This window comes from Falco rusticolus, chromosome 8 (assembly GCF_015220075.1).
Source record: "Falco rusticolus isolate bFalRus1 chromosome 8, bFalRus1.pri, whole genome shotgun sequence".
NCBI lineage: Eukaryota > Metazoa > Chordata > Aves > Falconiformes > Falconidae > Falco > Falco rusticolus.
The window spans coordinates 20,441,524-20,456,428 of record NC_051194.1 but is presented as its reverse complement, the minus strand read 5'-3'; the positions used below and the strand labels follow the sequence as shown (position 1 = coordinate 20,456,428).

The window sequence follows — 14,905 nt, the reverse complement described above, 5'->3', positions numbered from 1 at the left end:
GAAGAAAGTTAACTCCATCCCAGCTGAAACCAGGACAGTGACAAATGGGACATGAGCTGGCAATGTGGGCTTGGTGCCCAGAAAGCCACTCACACATCCTGGGCTGCAGAAGAAGTAGTGTGGCCAGCAGGGCGAGGGAGGTGGTTCTCCCCTTCTACTCTGCTTTCATGAGACCCCAGCTGCAGGACTGCGCTCAGCTCTGGGGCCCACAGTCACCACAGACATGGGCCAGTTACATTAGGTCCAGAGAAGAACCACCTAAATGGTCAAAGAACTGGAACATCTGATGACCCAGGCTCTGTAAGATGACTGCACCTCTTTTCTTTTGGCCATTTATCTCTTCTTTGAGGAAGGGCTGAAGCAGTTGAGGTTCTGCAGCCTAGAGAAGAGAAGGAGACCTTATTGTTCCCTTTTAATGTATAAATGGGGCTTATAATAAAGACGGAGAGAGACTTACAAAGGGCTGCTGTGACAGGGCAAGAGGCAATGGTTTTGTACTGAAAGAGGGTTGGTTTTAAAGAGAGAGAAAAACGAAATGTTTTACGATGAGGGTGGTTCTTGGTCAGGTTAGACGGGGCTTTGAGCAGCCTGACCTAGTGAAGGAGGTCCCTGTCCATGGCACAGGGCTGGGCTAGGTGAACTTGAAAGGTCCCTTCCAACCCAAACCATTCGTTGGTTCCATGAAAGACTCGGTATGGCTTTGCACTTTCCCCTGGTCAGCCGCTCAAGTACGGAGATGCAAGACCAGGAACTTCTGTGAATGAAAATGTGACTAGTAACGGTTATTCTGTTCCCTTAGCATAAAGCTATACACGTGGCCTTTCGGGTGATATGTTTCTCGGGGTAATTGTTCTTCTTCCTAAGAGAAGAATTTACAAAAAAACAAAGGAGACCCCTTACAGGTCTACCATGACAGGACTGCAGAGGATTTTGCTTCATTCTGTTTCTGATGCCTCATGAGTACTCCAACACGAGTTTGTCCTTGATGGTACTCGTCCCAGGTAAGGAAAGCAAAACGGAGAATGAACTCTTCCGCAGCTATCAAACCGTGTGTTGCTCTTCTCGTTGCCGCCGACTTCACCAAGAGCGGCTGAGTTCCTTTGTGTTCTGCTCTGCCGCGCGTATCGGGTGCTGAGCACTCCCTGCGATGGGGGAGGTGACCGAAAGTCCCTGGAAGTGTACCTGAGCGTTGAACGCCCCCGGGGCCGGTGCAGCCCCCGCGCCCCGCGGAGCGCCCCCAGCAGCCGGCTGCGGTGGCGTCGTGGCGCCTCCGGGTGCCGCTGTTGGCCGACGCGAAGCGGCGATGGAGCCGCAGCCGCAGCCACAGCCGCCGCAGAGTCCTGCCCCCACGGGCTGCTGGCTCGCACGGCGCCGGCCAGAGCGGCAGCAGCACGGGCAGCAGCCGCGAGAGGCGGCGCAGGGAGCTGCGGCGAGAGGCGGCGCGGGGAGCAGCGGCGTCCGAGCCGGCGCCGAGATCGCTGCCCTCCGGCGGCCCCCGCGCTCGTGACGGAGCGGGGCTGCAAGGGAGGGAGGGCAGCGGCAGGAGGGAGGAGCGCGGCGAGCGCTGGCGAGAATGGCGGGCAGGCCGGGGCCGAGCCGGCGGCGAGCGGCCGGGCGAGCGCTGCTGCCCGCCGTGCTGCTGTGCTTGTGCTGCCGGGCGGCGCCGCAGCGGATCCGCTACGCCATCCCCGAGGAGCTGGGCAGAGGCTCGCTGGTGGGGCCGCTGGCGCGGGACCTGGGGCTGAGCCCGGCCGAGCTGCCGGCACGCAAGCTGCGGGTGGCGTCTGCCGCTAAGAAGCAGCTGAAATACTTCACCGTGAGCGGGGAGAACGGGAACTTGTACGTGAGCGAGAGGCTGGACCGGGAGCAGATGTGCGGCGAGTCGCTGTCCTGCGCCATCACCTTCGAGGCGCTAGTGCAGAACCCGCTCAACGTCTTCCACGTCGACGTCGCCATCCACGACGTCAACGACAACGCGCCGGCCTTCAGCAAGGTTGCTCTCCACCTCGATATCGGTGAATGGACGCTTCCCGGCGCTCGTTTTCCGCTGGAGATGGCCCGAGACGCGGACGTGGGCAGCAACTCGCAGCTGACTTACCAGCTCAGCAGCAACCCGTCCTTCAGCCTGGCCGTCAAGGAGAGCCCGGATGGAAGCAAGCAGCCGGAGTTAGTGCTGGAGCGCGCGTTGGACCGTGAGAAGCAGAGCTCCTTCGAGCTGCTGCTGACGGCGGTGGATGGCGGGGACCCCGCCAGGTCCGGGACCGTGCAGGTTCGCGTCAACGTGACGGACGCCAACGACAACCCCCCCGTGTTCAGTAAAAGCATCTACGAGGCGCGAGTGCGGGAGAATCTGCCGCCGGGGTCGCCGGTGCTGCGGGTGCGGGCCACGGATGCGGACGCGGGCTCCAACGCGCGGGTCTCCTACTCCTTCGGCAACGTCCCCGACGGCGTCCGCGCGTTGTTCAGTGTGGACAGCGAGAGCGGCGAGGTCAGGACGGCGGGGCCCCTCGATTTCGAGGAGAGGAGTAAATACAGCTTCGGCCTGGAGGCGAGGGACGGTGGGGGGCTGGTAGCGCACTGCAGGGTGCAGCTAGAGATCACCGACGAGAACGACAACGCGCCCGAAATCACGGTGCTGTCGGTGTCGAGCCCGGTGCCCGAGGACGCGCCGGCCGGCACGGTGGTGGCCCTGCTGAACGTGAACGACGCGGACTCCGGGGAGAACGGTCAGGTGTCGTGCGAGCTGTCGGGCGAGGCGCCGCTGTCGATCGTGGCGTCGTCGGGCGGCTCGTACAAGGTGGTGACGGCGAGCGCGCTGGACCGGGAGCAGGCGGCCGAGCACCGGGTGACGGTGGTGGCCAGGGACGGCGGCAGCCCGGCGCTGTCCAGCCGCACGGCGCTGGTGCTGGAGGTGTCGGACGTGAACGACAACGCGCCGGTGTTCGAGGAGGCCGCCTACAGCGCCTACGTGGCGGAGAACAACGCGGCGGGCGCGCCGGTGCTGCGCGTGCGCGCGCGGGACGCGGACGCGGGCGCCAACGGGCGCGTGAGCTACTGGCTGGCGGGCGGCAGCGCGGGCGCGGCGCCGTACGTGTCGGTGGAGGCGCGGAGCGGCGCGGTGTACGCGCAGCGCTCCTTCGACTACGAGCAGTGCCGCGAGTTCGCGGTGGCGGTGCGGGCGCAGGACGGCGGGGCGCCGGCGCGGAGCTCCACGGCGACGGTGCGCGTCTTCGTGCTGGACCGCAACGACAACGCGCCGCGCGTGCTGTGGCCGGCGGCGGCGGCGGGCGCGGGGGCGGAGGCGGCGGCGGGCGCGGGGCCGTTCGAGGTGGTGCCGCGCTCGGCCGAGGCCGGGTACCTGGTGGCCAAGGTGGTGGCGGTGGACGCGGACGCGGGGCGCAACGCGTGGCTGTCGTACGAGCTGGTGCAGGCGCCGGAGCCGGCGCTGTTCCGCGTGGGGCTGCACAGCGGCGAGGTGCGCACGGCGCGGGCCGTGTCGGAGAGGGACGCGGCCAAGCAGCGGCTGGTGGCCGTGGTGAAGGACCACGGGCAGCCGGCGCTGTCGGCCACGGCCACGCTGCACGTGGTGCTGGCCGAGAGCTTGCAGGAGGCGCTGCCGGAGCTGAGCGAGCGGGCGGCGGGCGCCGACGCGCCGGCGGAGCTGCAGTTCTACCTGGTGCTGGCGCTGGCGCTGCTGTCCGCGCTGTTCCTGCTGAGCGTGGCGCTGGCCGTGGTGGCGCGGGTGCGCGGCGCCGGGCCGCCCGCCGTCCTGCGCTGCCTGGGCGCGCAGCGCTTCTCCGTGGCCGGCGCCGCTTTCCCGGCCGACTTCTGCGAGGGCACCTTGCCCTACTCCTACAACCTGTGCGTGGCGCCGGGCCGCGCCGTCGCCGAGGGCGCTTGGCTGCCGCCGCCGCTGCCCAGCCTGCCCGCGGAGGAGCTGCTCGGCGGGGAGCCCTGCGGGAAGCCGAGCCCGAGCAGCAGCGCCGGCGCGGGAGAGCCGCCCGCGGACGCCGACGCACCGCAGGTCGGTAAGCCCGCGCGCTCGCGCCCCTCCCCTCGAGCCTTTCCGAGCCGCCGACCGCTCTTCCCCGGGGCTTCCCGCGGGGGCGGTGCAGGGGCAGCGCTGGGCCGTGTCCCCGCCAGGGAACGGAGGCACGCACGGGCTCTCCGCCTGCCCCTTGATGCTCTTTCCCACAGGAAGGTGCGCGTGGCGCCGTGACCGGGGCAGTTACCCCGGCGCTTGTTCCCCGCCAGTGAGCAGTTTCCTCCTTCTGCCAGGTGCCCTCCCATCTTCTGGAGAAGTCTGCAGGAACGGCTGCATTCGGGGGTAGATAAATTTCATCAGGGCGTGATTTTCCCGAGTTCTGTGCGCTATTATTTCTTCTCTCTTTTTCCTGGGTGGTAGTTCCCTCCTCCTTACTGGCCCTCTTCTGTCTGTCTGTCTGAGACAAGTGCAGGTGTAGAACGGCAAAAAAGAAAGCGAAAAAAGTCGCCTCTTGTTGTGTTTCAGAGCCTGTCTTCCCATCCTGAGAACATACCTAAGACTACAATGAGGTACGCAAAACGACACCACTTGGGCCCTCGAATAAAGTGCATTTGCACACTTGCGCATCGTCCACGTGGCTTAGGGTTTGCAGCCGTCCTCGTCTTCTGCCGCTTCCTACAGCATTTAGTGGGAAAGGTGTGTCCCACGGCCGGGAATATTCACGAACTAGACGAGTGTTTTCCTGCCACGCATTAGCTCTTACAGCGTCATTTTTGAGAAGATGAAAGCCGCTGCGCGGTCGTTGAAACCGATTATAGAATTATCAGTATCGAATTATTGAATGACTAGGATAAATGTGAAAGTGCATAAGCTATCCTGTGTCTGCGGGGAGAAATCCCAGAGCGCGTGCAAGTGCCCGAGTAGCCCCCCTCGTCAGGGTCTGGCTGGGCGGGGGTGGGGCGCTGAGGTTCTGTGTTGATGGCCGCCACCCCCTTTAGCCTTTAACCGCCTAATGACCGTCAGCGGTGGCGGAGCGTTTAATCTGGGGCGTGTTCCTGGCGGCTGGGCGAATGAGCCTGATCCCTCTGTCTCCCGGGGGACGCTCTGGACATCGCGTTTTGTGTTGCAGAGCCTGTTTGCTTTTGCTGTCCTTGTACCGGTCGTTCCAGCGTGACGGCTACAGAAACCAGTGGTGGGGGTTTGTGCTTTTGAACTAATGGTCTGAGCATCGTATTTCGAGAAAAATGTACGTTCCTGTGCATCCATGGCCGTTAAGCAGTTATCACAGCCGTGCAGTAGCGTCAGGCGAGCCGCGGGAGGCGCGCTCTGTCTCCCTGGCCGGGATGGTCTCGGGGAGCCAGGCAGGGGCGGGCGGGAGAGAAGGCGACGGCGGAGATCCCCGCTGGACGGGACCCGCTGCCTCCGCGGCGAGTGCCGCGTCCCGGCGAGCTGCCCGTGGGGAGGCCGGGCGGGCGGGCCGCGCTCGGCAGCGCTCGGTGCCTGCAGTGCCGGGAGGAGGCTGCGGGCGCCGCTGTTGACCGAGGAGGAGCGAGAGGAAGGCCGGAGCGCTGCCCGCAGCCCCGCCCGCTGCCGCCCGGCTCGCTCGCTCGCTCGCTGGCTGGCTCGGCGGCCGGGCGGTCTGCGAGCGTCCCCGCGGTGCGGAGCCGCGCTGCAGCGAGGCGGAGGGGCTCGGAGCGGCGAGCCGTGCCCGTGCCCCTTTCGGCGTGCGGCGGCGGGGAGCTGCCGGCGGTCCCGCGGCGAAGATGTGCGCGGCGGGGAGGCGCTGGGGCCGGCGGGAGCGAGCCCTGCTCTGGTGCGTCCTGCTGGCGGCGTGGGAGGCGGCGTGGGGGCAGCTGCGCTACTCGGTTCCCGAGGAGATGCCGAAGGGCTCGTTCGTGGCCGACGTGGCCAAGGACCTGGCGCTGCAGCTGCCCGTGCTCCCCGACGGCAGTGTGCGCATCATAGACAGAGGCAGGGCGCAGTATTTCGCCCTGCACGGGAAGACGGGACATTTGGTGACGGCGGAGAGGATAGACAGAGAGCAGCTCTGCCGGCTGGTGGAGAAATGCGTGCTGCGGTGTGAGGTGATAGTGGACGGGGAAATGAAGGTTTACGGCATCGACGTGGAGATCACGGACATTAACGACAACGCGCCAAGCTTCCAAGACACAGAAACGGAGCTGAGAATGAGCGAGACGACAGCGCCGGGGTCGCGGTTTACCCTCGCCAGGGCTCGCGACCCGGACGCGGGAGCGAATTCCCTGCAGAGCTACGAGCTGAGCGGCGACGAGCACTTCTCGCTGGCCGTGCAGGCGGGCCCCGGCGGGGACCAGCGCCCCGAGCTGGTGCTGGCCAAGGCGCTGGACCGGGAGGAGGCGGCGTTCCACGAGCTGGTGCTGAGGGCGAGCGACGGCGGCGAGCCGGCACGGACGGGCACGGCGCGGATCCGCGTGGCAGTGCTGGACGCGAACGACAACGCGCCCCAGTTCAGCCAGGCCGAGTACACGGTGCGTGTGCCGGAGGACGTGCCCGTGGGCTCCGTCCTCCTCACCGTCACGGCCGCCGACGCCGACGAGGGGTTGAACGGGCACGTGAAATACTCGTTAACGAAAGCGACTGATCTGGCATCGGAGGTTTTCCGTCTGGACACTGAGACGGGATCGATCACGGTGGTGCGGAGCCTGGACTTCGAGGAAGCCGAGTCGTACGAACTGGAGGTGCAGGCACGGGACGGCGGAGGTCTCTCCGACACTGCCAAAATCGCGATCAGCGTGACAGACGTGAACGACAACGCGCCCGAACTGACAGTATCGTCGGCGCTGAGCGCGATCTCCGAAGACGCGCCGTCGGGGACGGTGGTGGCCCTGCTGCACGTGCAGGACCGGGACTCGGGCGCGAACGGCGAGGTGCGGTGCAGCATCGGCGAGGGGCTGCCGTTCCGGCTGGAGAAGTCGTTTGAGGGCTACTACCGCGTGGTGACGGCGAGGGAGCTGGACCGGGAGGAGGTGGCGGAGTACAACGTGACGGTGCGGGCGGCGGACGGCGGGTCGCCGTCGCTGTGGAGCGGCGCGGTGCTGGCGCTGCGGGTGCTGGACGTGAACGACAACGCGCCGGTGTTCGCGGAGGCGCGCTACAGCGCCCGGCTGCCCGAGAACAACGCGGCGGGCGCGCTGGTGCTGACGGTGCGGGCGGCGGACGCGGACTGGGGTCAGAACGCGCGCGTGCGGTACCGGCTGTCGGAGGGTCGGGTGCGCGGCGCGCCGCTCTCGTCCTACGTGTCGGTGCAGGCGGAGACGGGCGCGCTGTACGCGCTGCGCTCCTTCGACTACGAGGAGGTGCGCGAGGTGGGGCTGTGGGTGCGGGCGGAGGACGGCGGCGCGCCGGCGCTGAGCAGCAACGTGTCGGTGCGGCTCGTGATCGTGGACGAGAACGACAACGCGCCGCAGGTGCTGTACCCGCCGGCGGCGCCGGGCGCGGGCTGGGCGGGCGTGGAGCTGGCGCCGCGCTCGGCGGAGCCCGGGGCGCTGGTGGCCAAGGTGGTGGCGGTGGACGCGGACGCGGGGCAGAACGCGTGGCTGTCGTACGAGCTGGCCAAGGCGACGGAGCCGGGGCTGTTCCGCGTGGGGCTGCACAGCGGCGAGGTGCGCACGGCGCGCTTCCCGCTGGCCCGCGACGCGGCGCGGCAGAGCCTGGTGGTGGTGGTGAAGGACCACGGGCGGCCGGCGCTGTCGGCCACGGCCACGCTGACCGTGGTGCTGGCCGAGAGCGTGGCCGAGCTGCTCTCGGAGCTGGGCAGCGCGGCGGCGGCGCCGGGCGAGCCGGCCGGCAGCCTGACGCGCTGGCTGGTGGTGGCCGTGGCGGCCGTGTCCTGCCTCTTCCTCGCCTTCCTGCTGCTGCTGCTGGCGCTGCGCCTGCGGCGCTGGCGCCGCTCGCAGCTGCTGGCGGCGGGCAGCGGCGCCGCGCGCGGCGTCCCGGCCTCGCACTTCGTGGGCATCGACGGCGTCCGCGCCTTCCTGCACTCCTACTCGCACGAGGTGTCGCTCACCGCCGACTCGCGCAAGAGCCAGCTCCGCTTGTCGGCCGGCAGCTGCTGCGACACCCTCCCGGCCCGGCCGCCGCCCGACGAGCCCGCGCCGCTGCTCGGCGACGACCCCGCCGCGCCCCCGGTGAGTGCCTCTGCCCGCGCTTGGCTGCCTTTCCTTCCTGCCGCTCTGGAGTTTCTCGCTGCCCCTTGCCTTCCCTCTGCGCACGCAGGCAAGGCCGGCGCAGCTGCGGGGTGCGCTCCTGCCTCTCGTTCCCGCGGGGCCCGTGCCTGGCTGGCTCATCCGGCGCTCCGGCTGCGGTGGCAGGCAGGGGCGCTGAGGGCCCCTGGCGCTCTCTCGCGGGGCTGGCGGGGGAAGGAGGCGTAGGCACGACCGCAGCAGGACAGGCGCGGGGGTGCGTGGGGGTGCATGGTCTGGAGGGAGCGCTCGGGACTCCTGCTTTGCTCGGTATCCACCCCCAGGCTCTGCTGAGAGCCTTGCAGAGAATACGCCTCCCTTCTTGGAATGCTCCCAGGCGTGATAATGGCGCATGTCACAGAGAAGTGGCCTGGGGGACTGGCCCTTTGGTGAGAGGTGCTGGCACATTAGGAGGGTCCAAGAACACCACGCGACTTGTGAGGGGCTGTTGACGAGCATCCTGGGAGCTGTCCTTGAGCGGCTGCAGATGGGTATAAGACACGTCGTTTAGCCATAGGAATGTTATTCCAACTGCACTGCGAGCCCTGGGAGGTCCTTCCTGTGTGTTCGCCCATTGTCACAGTGTTTTTAACAAATGGCTTAATTATGTGCTTATGGCAAGGGCCATTACAAGAGATTTGGGAGGAGCCAACTGAATATTCATTCCCTGCTAAATACCTGAATTAGTTCCTGAGCCTAAGTGCCTTGCTCCAAGAAGAGAATGCCATGATCCCTTCAATTCAGCACGGGTTAATTTCTTGCCTTGCTCGGTGTGATGATCTGGAAGTGGGTTGTCATTTCTGATAACATGTGCAAGATCAGATCTGCTACATTTCTCTGACTGTCACGTACCTGGCTTTGATGGTCACTGCTGTAAAGAGGAAGACAATCATAGCTCTGTTTCCTTAAAATGTTACTGGAGGAAATGCTTTTGGTTGCCACAAACAAGACACATGTTTTGTTTGTTCCCAGGCTTCACTGCATTCATCAATTTATTCTTCCTGTTGAGTGATGTGTGCTGTACATGGCAATCAGTGAGCATTGATGTGCACTTTATGTCGTGGTTTGGGAATCGTCTATCTTCCAAGGTGCCTCTGTGCTGTAGTAGGACTGTGTATCTTTGAAGTGATCCTTGGATGACTGGATCTCTATCGGAGCTGCATATCGCTTATAAACTTGAGAAATTTCTCAGAAGCAGTGTGATGAGCGGAGAAATCCCTTTGCATGCATCTGGGTTGTGATCCTTGGTCTTCAGTAAGGAGAAGTTCATGTACAACTTTTCTTTCAGTGGTGTCTGTCTGCAGAGGTAGCCTTCCTGTTGTGTAAAGTTTGGGCAGGGTGAAAAGTTCTGCCTGTCCAGGGACCGGGCAGGTGAAAAAGGTTACTGTGCTATGATCTGAAATGTCTGAAACATAACTGCTGTAAAATTTCAGTTTGTCCTGGTTGTTACAGGGAGCCCGCAGCTGTGGTTCCATGCATTTTCCCTCTTCTACTCTGCAAAGACATTCCATTGAGGAAATGTGGCTGTGGTCTTTGGTGTGAGCCACTCATGTGCTTATTACCAACTAGGTACCGTTCTTGCATCGCTTCTGCAGTTGGCAGGGGCTGAACTGTGAAGCTGTGATTCGTTCTCTGCAGCAGATGTCTCGTTCTTTCCTTGTTGGTTGCCCAGGCCTAAAGCTGGGCCTCATTGCGCCTGGTGACCCTTACAACATTTAAAGGTCTCTTCTAGTTGTTGGTCTGGCAAAGCACTTCCCATCCATACCATGAAGGTGTACAGCTGCCAAGGCAAAGACTTTGATGCCCTTCTGTTTCCCTAAGGTGCCACCAAATGACATGCTCTTTAGCCTGTGGCTGACACGTGGCCAAAACACTGGTTACTGTCCGTGGTGCAACTGAAGGCTGTGAGCGCAGAGCCAGGAGGTTGGGAGGGAGGCTTGGAGCCACGGAAACCGGTGGGTCAGCGTGGTCCTGTCTGAGCAACGGTCTGATTTTGTGCCTTTTGCCAAGGCCTGTGCCATTCAGGCAGTGGTCCTGGTTGCGCTGTCCTGAAAGGCAATGTCAGTCCTCTAGCAGTTTGCCCAGGAACTGTTTGTGTTGGACAATGATGCACGGGAAGAACGGCTTCAATTCCTCTGTGAAACTGCATTACCCTTCTGTCTGCCCCTGTAACACTGCGATGTGGAGTTTCTTCATAGTTGTGATGACACTGTCTTTCAGGCCTTTGTGTCCTGGAAGGTCGTGGTTCATTTCCCCGCTTTTGCATTTGAAACCGTGCGTGGCATTTTGCAGCAAATACTTCCTTCAGCCACCTAAGACAGACTTTTGCCTGTGAGGAAAAGCAAGCAGAAGCTAAAAGAGAGTCTGTTGTAGTAGCCCAGGAGAATGAGCATGAGAAAGAGACCGATGATAAGGTGTTTACACTTATTGCTTCATATTTGTGGGAGATGAACGGGCCACACAGTAGAAAAAAAGGTTTCTGGCAGCTGATGACTATTTCTTAAAATGACCCCCCTAGTACTATGCAGTTCAGGGTGAGACTTCAGGGCCACGCTGGCAGACTGAGATCTGTGTGACTTCCAGGTGCTCTCAGGGAGGAATTTCAATGCCTGCAGTGAAGACCAAGAAGACTTCCTGGTGAGTTTCTCTGGCAACACTTTGTCCTGTGATGCTTCCTTGCCTTGCTCTGTTGATTTATGGGGTTTTTTTCCTTGTTTTCCTGTGTGTGTAGGTTTACTTGTCATTATCAGCAGAGCTTTGTTTAGCAATGTTTCACGTTTTAGTGCCTCTTGTCCATGCTACAGTGCGTGTGAAAGGCAGGAGATGTCAGAGTATCTTTGTGTTCTGTTATTGTTGGGAGGAATCTCTTTAAACATGACCCTAGTGGAAGTCACATCTCTATGGAAGAGCGTGTGTGCTAAAAGGAGGGGAGAGTTTCCTCCTCAGCGAACAGTGTGAACACCTTGATTCTGTTGGGTGGTTTCTCCTCTTTTGTTTTGGCCTTGGTGGGCTTGGAGACAATCCTTCTGTTTGTTCTCAGACTTGTGGCGAGGAAACGTAACTCCCCCCTTGGTGAGATCGTAGTGCAATTATTAGCACGGTGTGTCTTTTCCAACTCAACAAAAGCAACAGAGCCTGTTTGCTTTTGCTCTTCTTGTACCGGTCGTTCCAGGGTGACAGCTACAGAAATTGCTGGTGGGGGCGTTGTGCTTTTGGGTTAACGGCCTGAGTGTCGTAATAGTCTGAGCATCGTATTTCGAGAAAAATGTACATTCCTCTGCATCCATGACCCTTAGGCAGTCATCATTGCCGTGCGGTAGCATCAGGCGAGCCGCGGGAGGCGCGCTCTGTCTCCCTGGCCGGGATGGTCTCGGGGAGCCAGGCAGGGGCGGGCGGGAGAGAAGGCGGCGGCGGAGATCCCCGCTGGACGGGACCCGCTGCCTCCGCGGCGAGTGCCGCGTCCCGGCGAGCTGCCCGTGGGGAGGCCGGGCGGGCCGCGCTCGGCAGCGCTCGGTGCCTGCAGTGCCGGGAGGAGGCTGCGGGCGCCGCTGTTGACCGAGGAGGAGCGAGAGGAAGGCCGGAGCGCTGCAGGCAGCCCCGCCCGCTGCGGCCCGGCTCGCTCTCTCGCTCGCTCGCTGGCTGGCTCGGCGGCCGGGCGGTCTGCGAGCGTCCCCGCGGTGCGGAGCCGCGCTGCAGCGAGGCGGAGGGGCCCGGAGCGGCGAGCCGTGCCCGTGCCCCTTTCGGCGTGCGGCGGCGGGGAGCTGCCGGTGGTGCCGCGGCGGAGATGTGCGCGGCGGGGAGGCGCTGGGGCCGGCGGGAGCGAGCCCTGCTCTGGTGCGTCCTGCTGGCGGCGTGGGAGGCGGCGTGGGGGCAGCTGCGCTACTCGGTTCCCGAGGAGATGCCGAAGGGCTCGTTCGTGGGCGACGTGGCCAAGGACCTGGCGCTGCAGCTGCCCGCGCTCCCCGACCGCGGCGTGCGCATCATAGACAGAGGCAGGGCGCAGTATTTCGCCCTGCACGGGAAGACGGGACATTTGGTGACGGCGGAGAGGATAGACAGAGAGCATCTCTGCGAGAGTCTGCAGCAATGCGTGCTGCGGTGTGAGGTGATAGTGGACGGGGAAATGAAGGTTTACGGCATCGACGTGGAGATCACGGACATTAACGACAATGCGCCCAGCTTCAAGGAAATTGAGGTGGAGGAGAGTATAAGCGAGGCAACAGCGCCGGGGTCGCGGTTTCCCCTGGCCGAAGCTCACGATCCGGACGCAGGAGCGAATTCCCTGCAGAGCTACGAGCTGAGCGGCGACGAGCACTTCTCGCTGGCCGTGCAGGCGGGCCCCGGCGGGGACCAGCGCCCCGAGCTGGTGCTGGCCAAGGCGCTGGACCGGGAGGAGGCGGCGTTCCACGAGCTGGTGCTGAGGGCGAGCGACGGCGGCGAGCCGGCACGGACGGGCACGGCGCGGATCCGCGTGGCCGTGCTGGACGCGAACGACAACGCGCCCCAGTTCAGCCAGGCCGAGTACACGGTGCGTGTGCCGGAGGACGTGCCCGTGGGCTCCGTCCTCCTCACCGTCACGGCCGCCGACGCCGACGAGGGGTTGAACGGGCACGTGAAATACTCAGTGAAGAAAATCTCGGAGAAAGCGTCAAAGATTTTCCAAATGGACGCTAAGATGGGAGTTGTAACGCTGGTGCGGAGCCTGGACTTCGAGGAAGCCGAGTCGTACGAACTGGAGGTGCAGGCACGGGACGGCGGAGGTCTCTCCGACACTGCCAAAATCGCGATCAGCGTGACAGACGTGAACGACAACGCGCCCGAACTGACAGTATCGTCGGCGCTGAGCGCGATCTCCGAAGACGCGCCGTCGGGGACGGTGGTGGCCCTGCTGCACGTGCAGGACCGGGACTCGGGCGCGAACGGCGAGGTGCGGTGCAGCATCGGCGAGGGGCTGCCGTTCCGGCTGGAGAAGTCGTTTGAGGGCTACTACCGCGTGGTGACGGCGAGGGAGCTGGACCGGGAGGAGGTGGCGGAGTACAACGTGACGGTGCGGGCGGCGGACGGCGGGTCGCCGTCGCTGTGGAGCGGCGCGGTGCTGGCGCTGCGGGTGCTGGACGTGAACGACAACGCGCCGGTGTTCGCGGAGGCGCGCTACAGCGCCCGGCTGCCCGAGAACAACGCGGCGGGCGCGCTGGTGCTGACGGTGCGGGCGGCGGACGCGGACTGGGGTCAGAACGCGCGCGTGCGGTACCGGCTGTCGGAGGGTCGGGTGCGCGGCGCGCCGCTCTCGTCCTACGTGTCGGTGCAGGCGGAGACGGGCGCGCTGTACGCGCTGCGCTCCTTCGACTACGAGGAGGTGCGCGAGGTGGGGCTGTGGGTGCGGGCGGAGGACGGCGGCGCGCCGGCGCTGAGCAGCAACGTGTCGGTGCGGCTCGTGATCGTGGACGAGAACGACAACGCGCCGCAGGTGCTGTACCCGCCGGCGGCGCCGGGCGCGGGCTGGGCGGGCGTGGAGCTGGCGCCGCGCTCGGCGGAGCCCGGGGCGCTGGTGGCCAAGGTGGTGGCGGTGGACGCGGACGCGGGGCAGAACGCGTGGCTGTCGTACGAGCTGGCCAAGGCGACGGAGCCGGGGCTGTTCCGCGTGGGGCTGCACAGCGGCGAGGTGCGCACGGCGCGCTTCCCGCTGGCCCGCGACGCGGCGCGGCAGAGCCTGGTGGTGGTGGTGAAGGACCACGGGCGGCCGGCGCTGTCGGCCACGGCCACGCTGACCGTGGTGCTGGCCGAGAGCGTGGCCGAGCTGCTCTCGGAGCTGGGCAGCGCGGCGGCGGCGCCGGGCGAGCCGGCCGGCAGCCTGACGCGCTGGCTGGTGGTGGCCGTGGCGGCCGTGTCCTGCCTCTTCCTCGCCTTCCTGCTGCTGCTGCTGGCGCTGCGCCTGCGGCGCTGGCGCCGCTCGCAGCTGCTGGCGGCGGGCAGCGGCGCCGCGCGCGGCGTCCCGGCCTCGCACTTCGTGGGCATCGACGGCGTCCGCGCCTTCCTGCACTCCTACTCGCACGAGGTGTCGCTCACCGCCGACTCGCGCAAGAGCCAGCTCCGCTTGTCGGCCGGCAGCTGCTGCGACACCCTCCCGGCCGGCCGCCGCCCGACGAGCCCGCGCCGCTGCTCGGCGACGACCCCGCCGCGCCCCCGGTGAGTGCCTCTGCCCGCGCTTGGCTGCCTTTCCTTCCTGCCGCTCTGGAGTTTCTCGCTGCCCCTTGCCTTCCCTCTGCGCACGCAGGCAAGGCCGGCGCAGCTGCGGGCGCAGGGCCTCGGCGCGCTCCTGCCTCTCGTTCCCGCGGGGCCCGTGCCTGGCTGGCTCATCCGGCGCTCCGGCTGCGGTGGCAGGCAGGGGCGCTGAGGGCCCCTGGCGCTCTCTCGCGGGGCTGGCGGGGGGAGGAGGCGTAGGCACGACCGCAGCAGGACAGGCGCGGGGGTGCGTGGGGGTGCATGGTCTGGAGGGAGCGCTCGGGACTCCTGCTTTGCTCGGTATCCACCCCCAGGCTCTGCTGAGAGCCTTGCAGAGAATACGCCTCCCTTCTTGGAATGCTCCCAGGCGTGATAATGGCGCATGTCACAGAGAAGTGGCCTGGGGGACTGGCCCTTTGGTGAGAGGTGCTGGCACATTAGGAGGGTCCAAGAACACCACGCGACTTGTGAGGGGCTG

At 64.7% G+C, this 14,905-nt stretch overlaps 2 protein-coding genes across 2 annotated transcripts; both read left to right on the top strand.

The window, feature by feature from the left end:
• The first annotated feature begins 1,410 nt into the window (after positions 1-1,410).
• On the top strand, positions 1,411-4,219 carry LOC119152334 (protocadherin gamma-B5-like). Its single transcript, XM_037397483.1, has one exon. It carries the CDS (start codon positions 1,574-1,576, stop codon positions 4,217-4,219), a length of 2,646 nt encoding a protein of 881 aa, XP_037253380.1. The 5' UTR covers positions 1,411-1,573.
• Positions 4,220-5,553: 1,334 nt separating this feature from the next.
• Positions 5,554-14,905, top strand: LOC119152333. The gene is given in 3 exon segments (XM_037397482.1): positions 5,554-8,261; positions 11,500-14,330; positions 14,333-14,905. Coding segments are annotated over 3 exon segments (5,658 nt in total). The 5' UTR covers positions 5,554-5,748; the 3' UTR covers positions 14,647-14,905.

Excerpts from the sequence above, each read along its gene's own strand:
- LOC119152334 (XM_037397483.1), top strand. The coding sequence starts at position 1,574 with ATGGCGGGCAGGCCGGGGCCGAGCCGGCGGCGAGCGGCCGGGCGAGCG.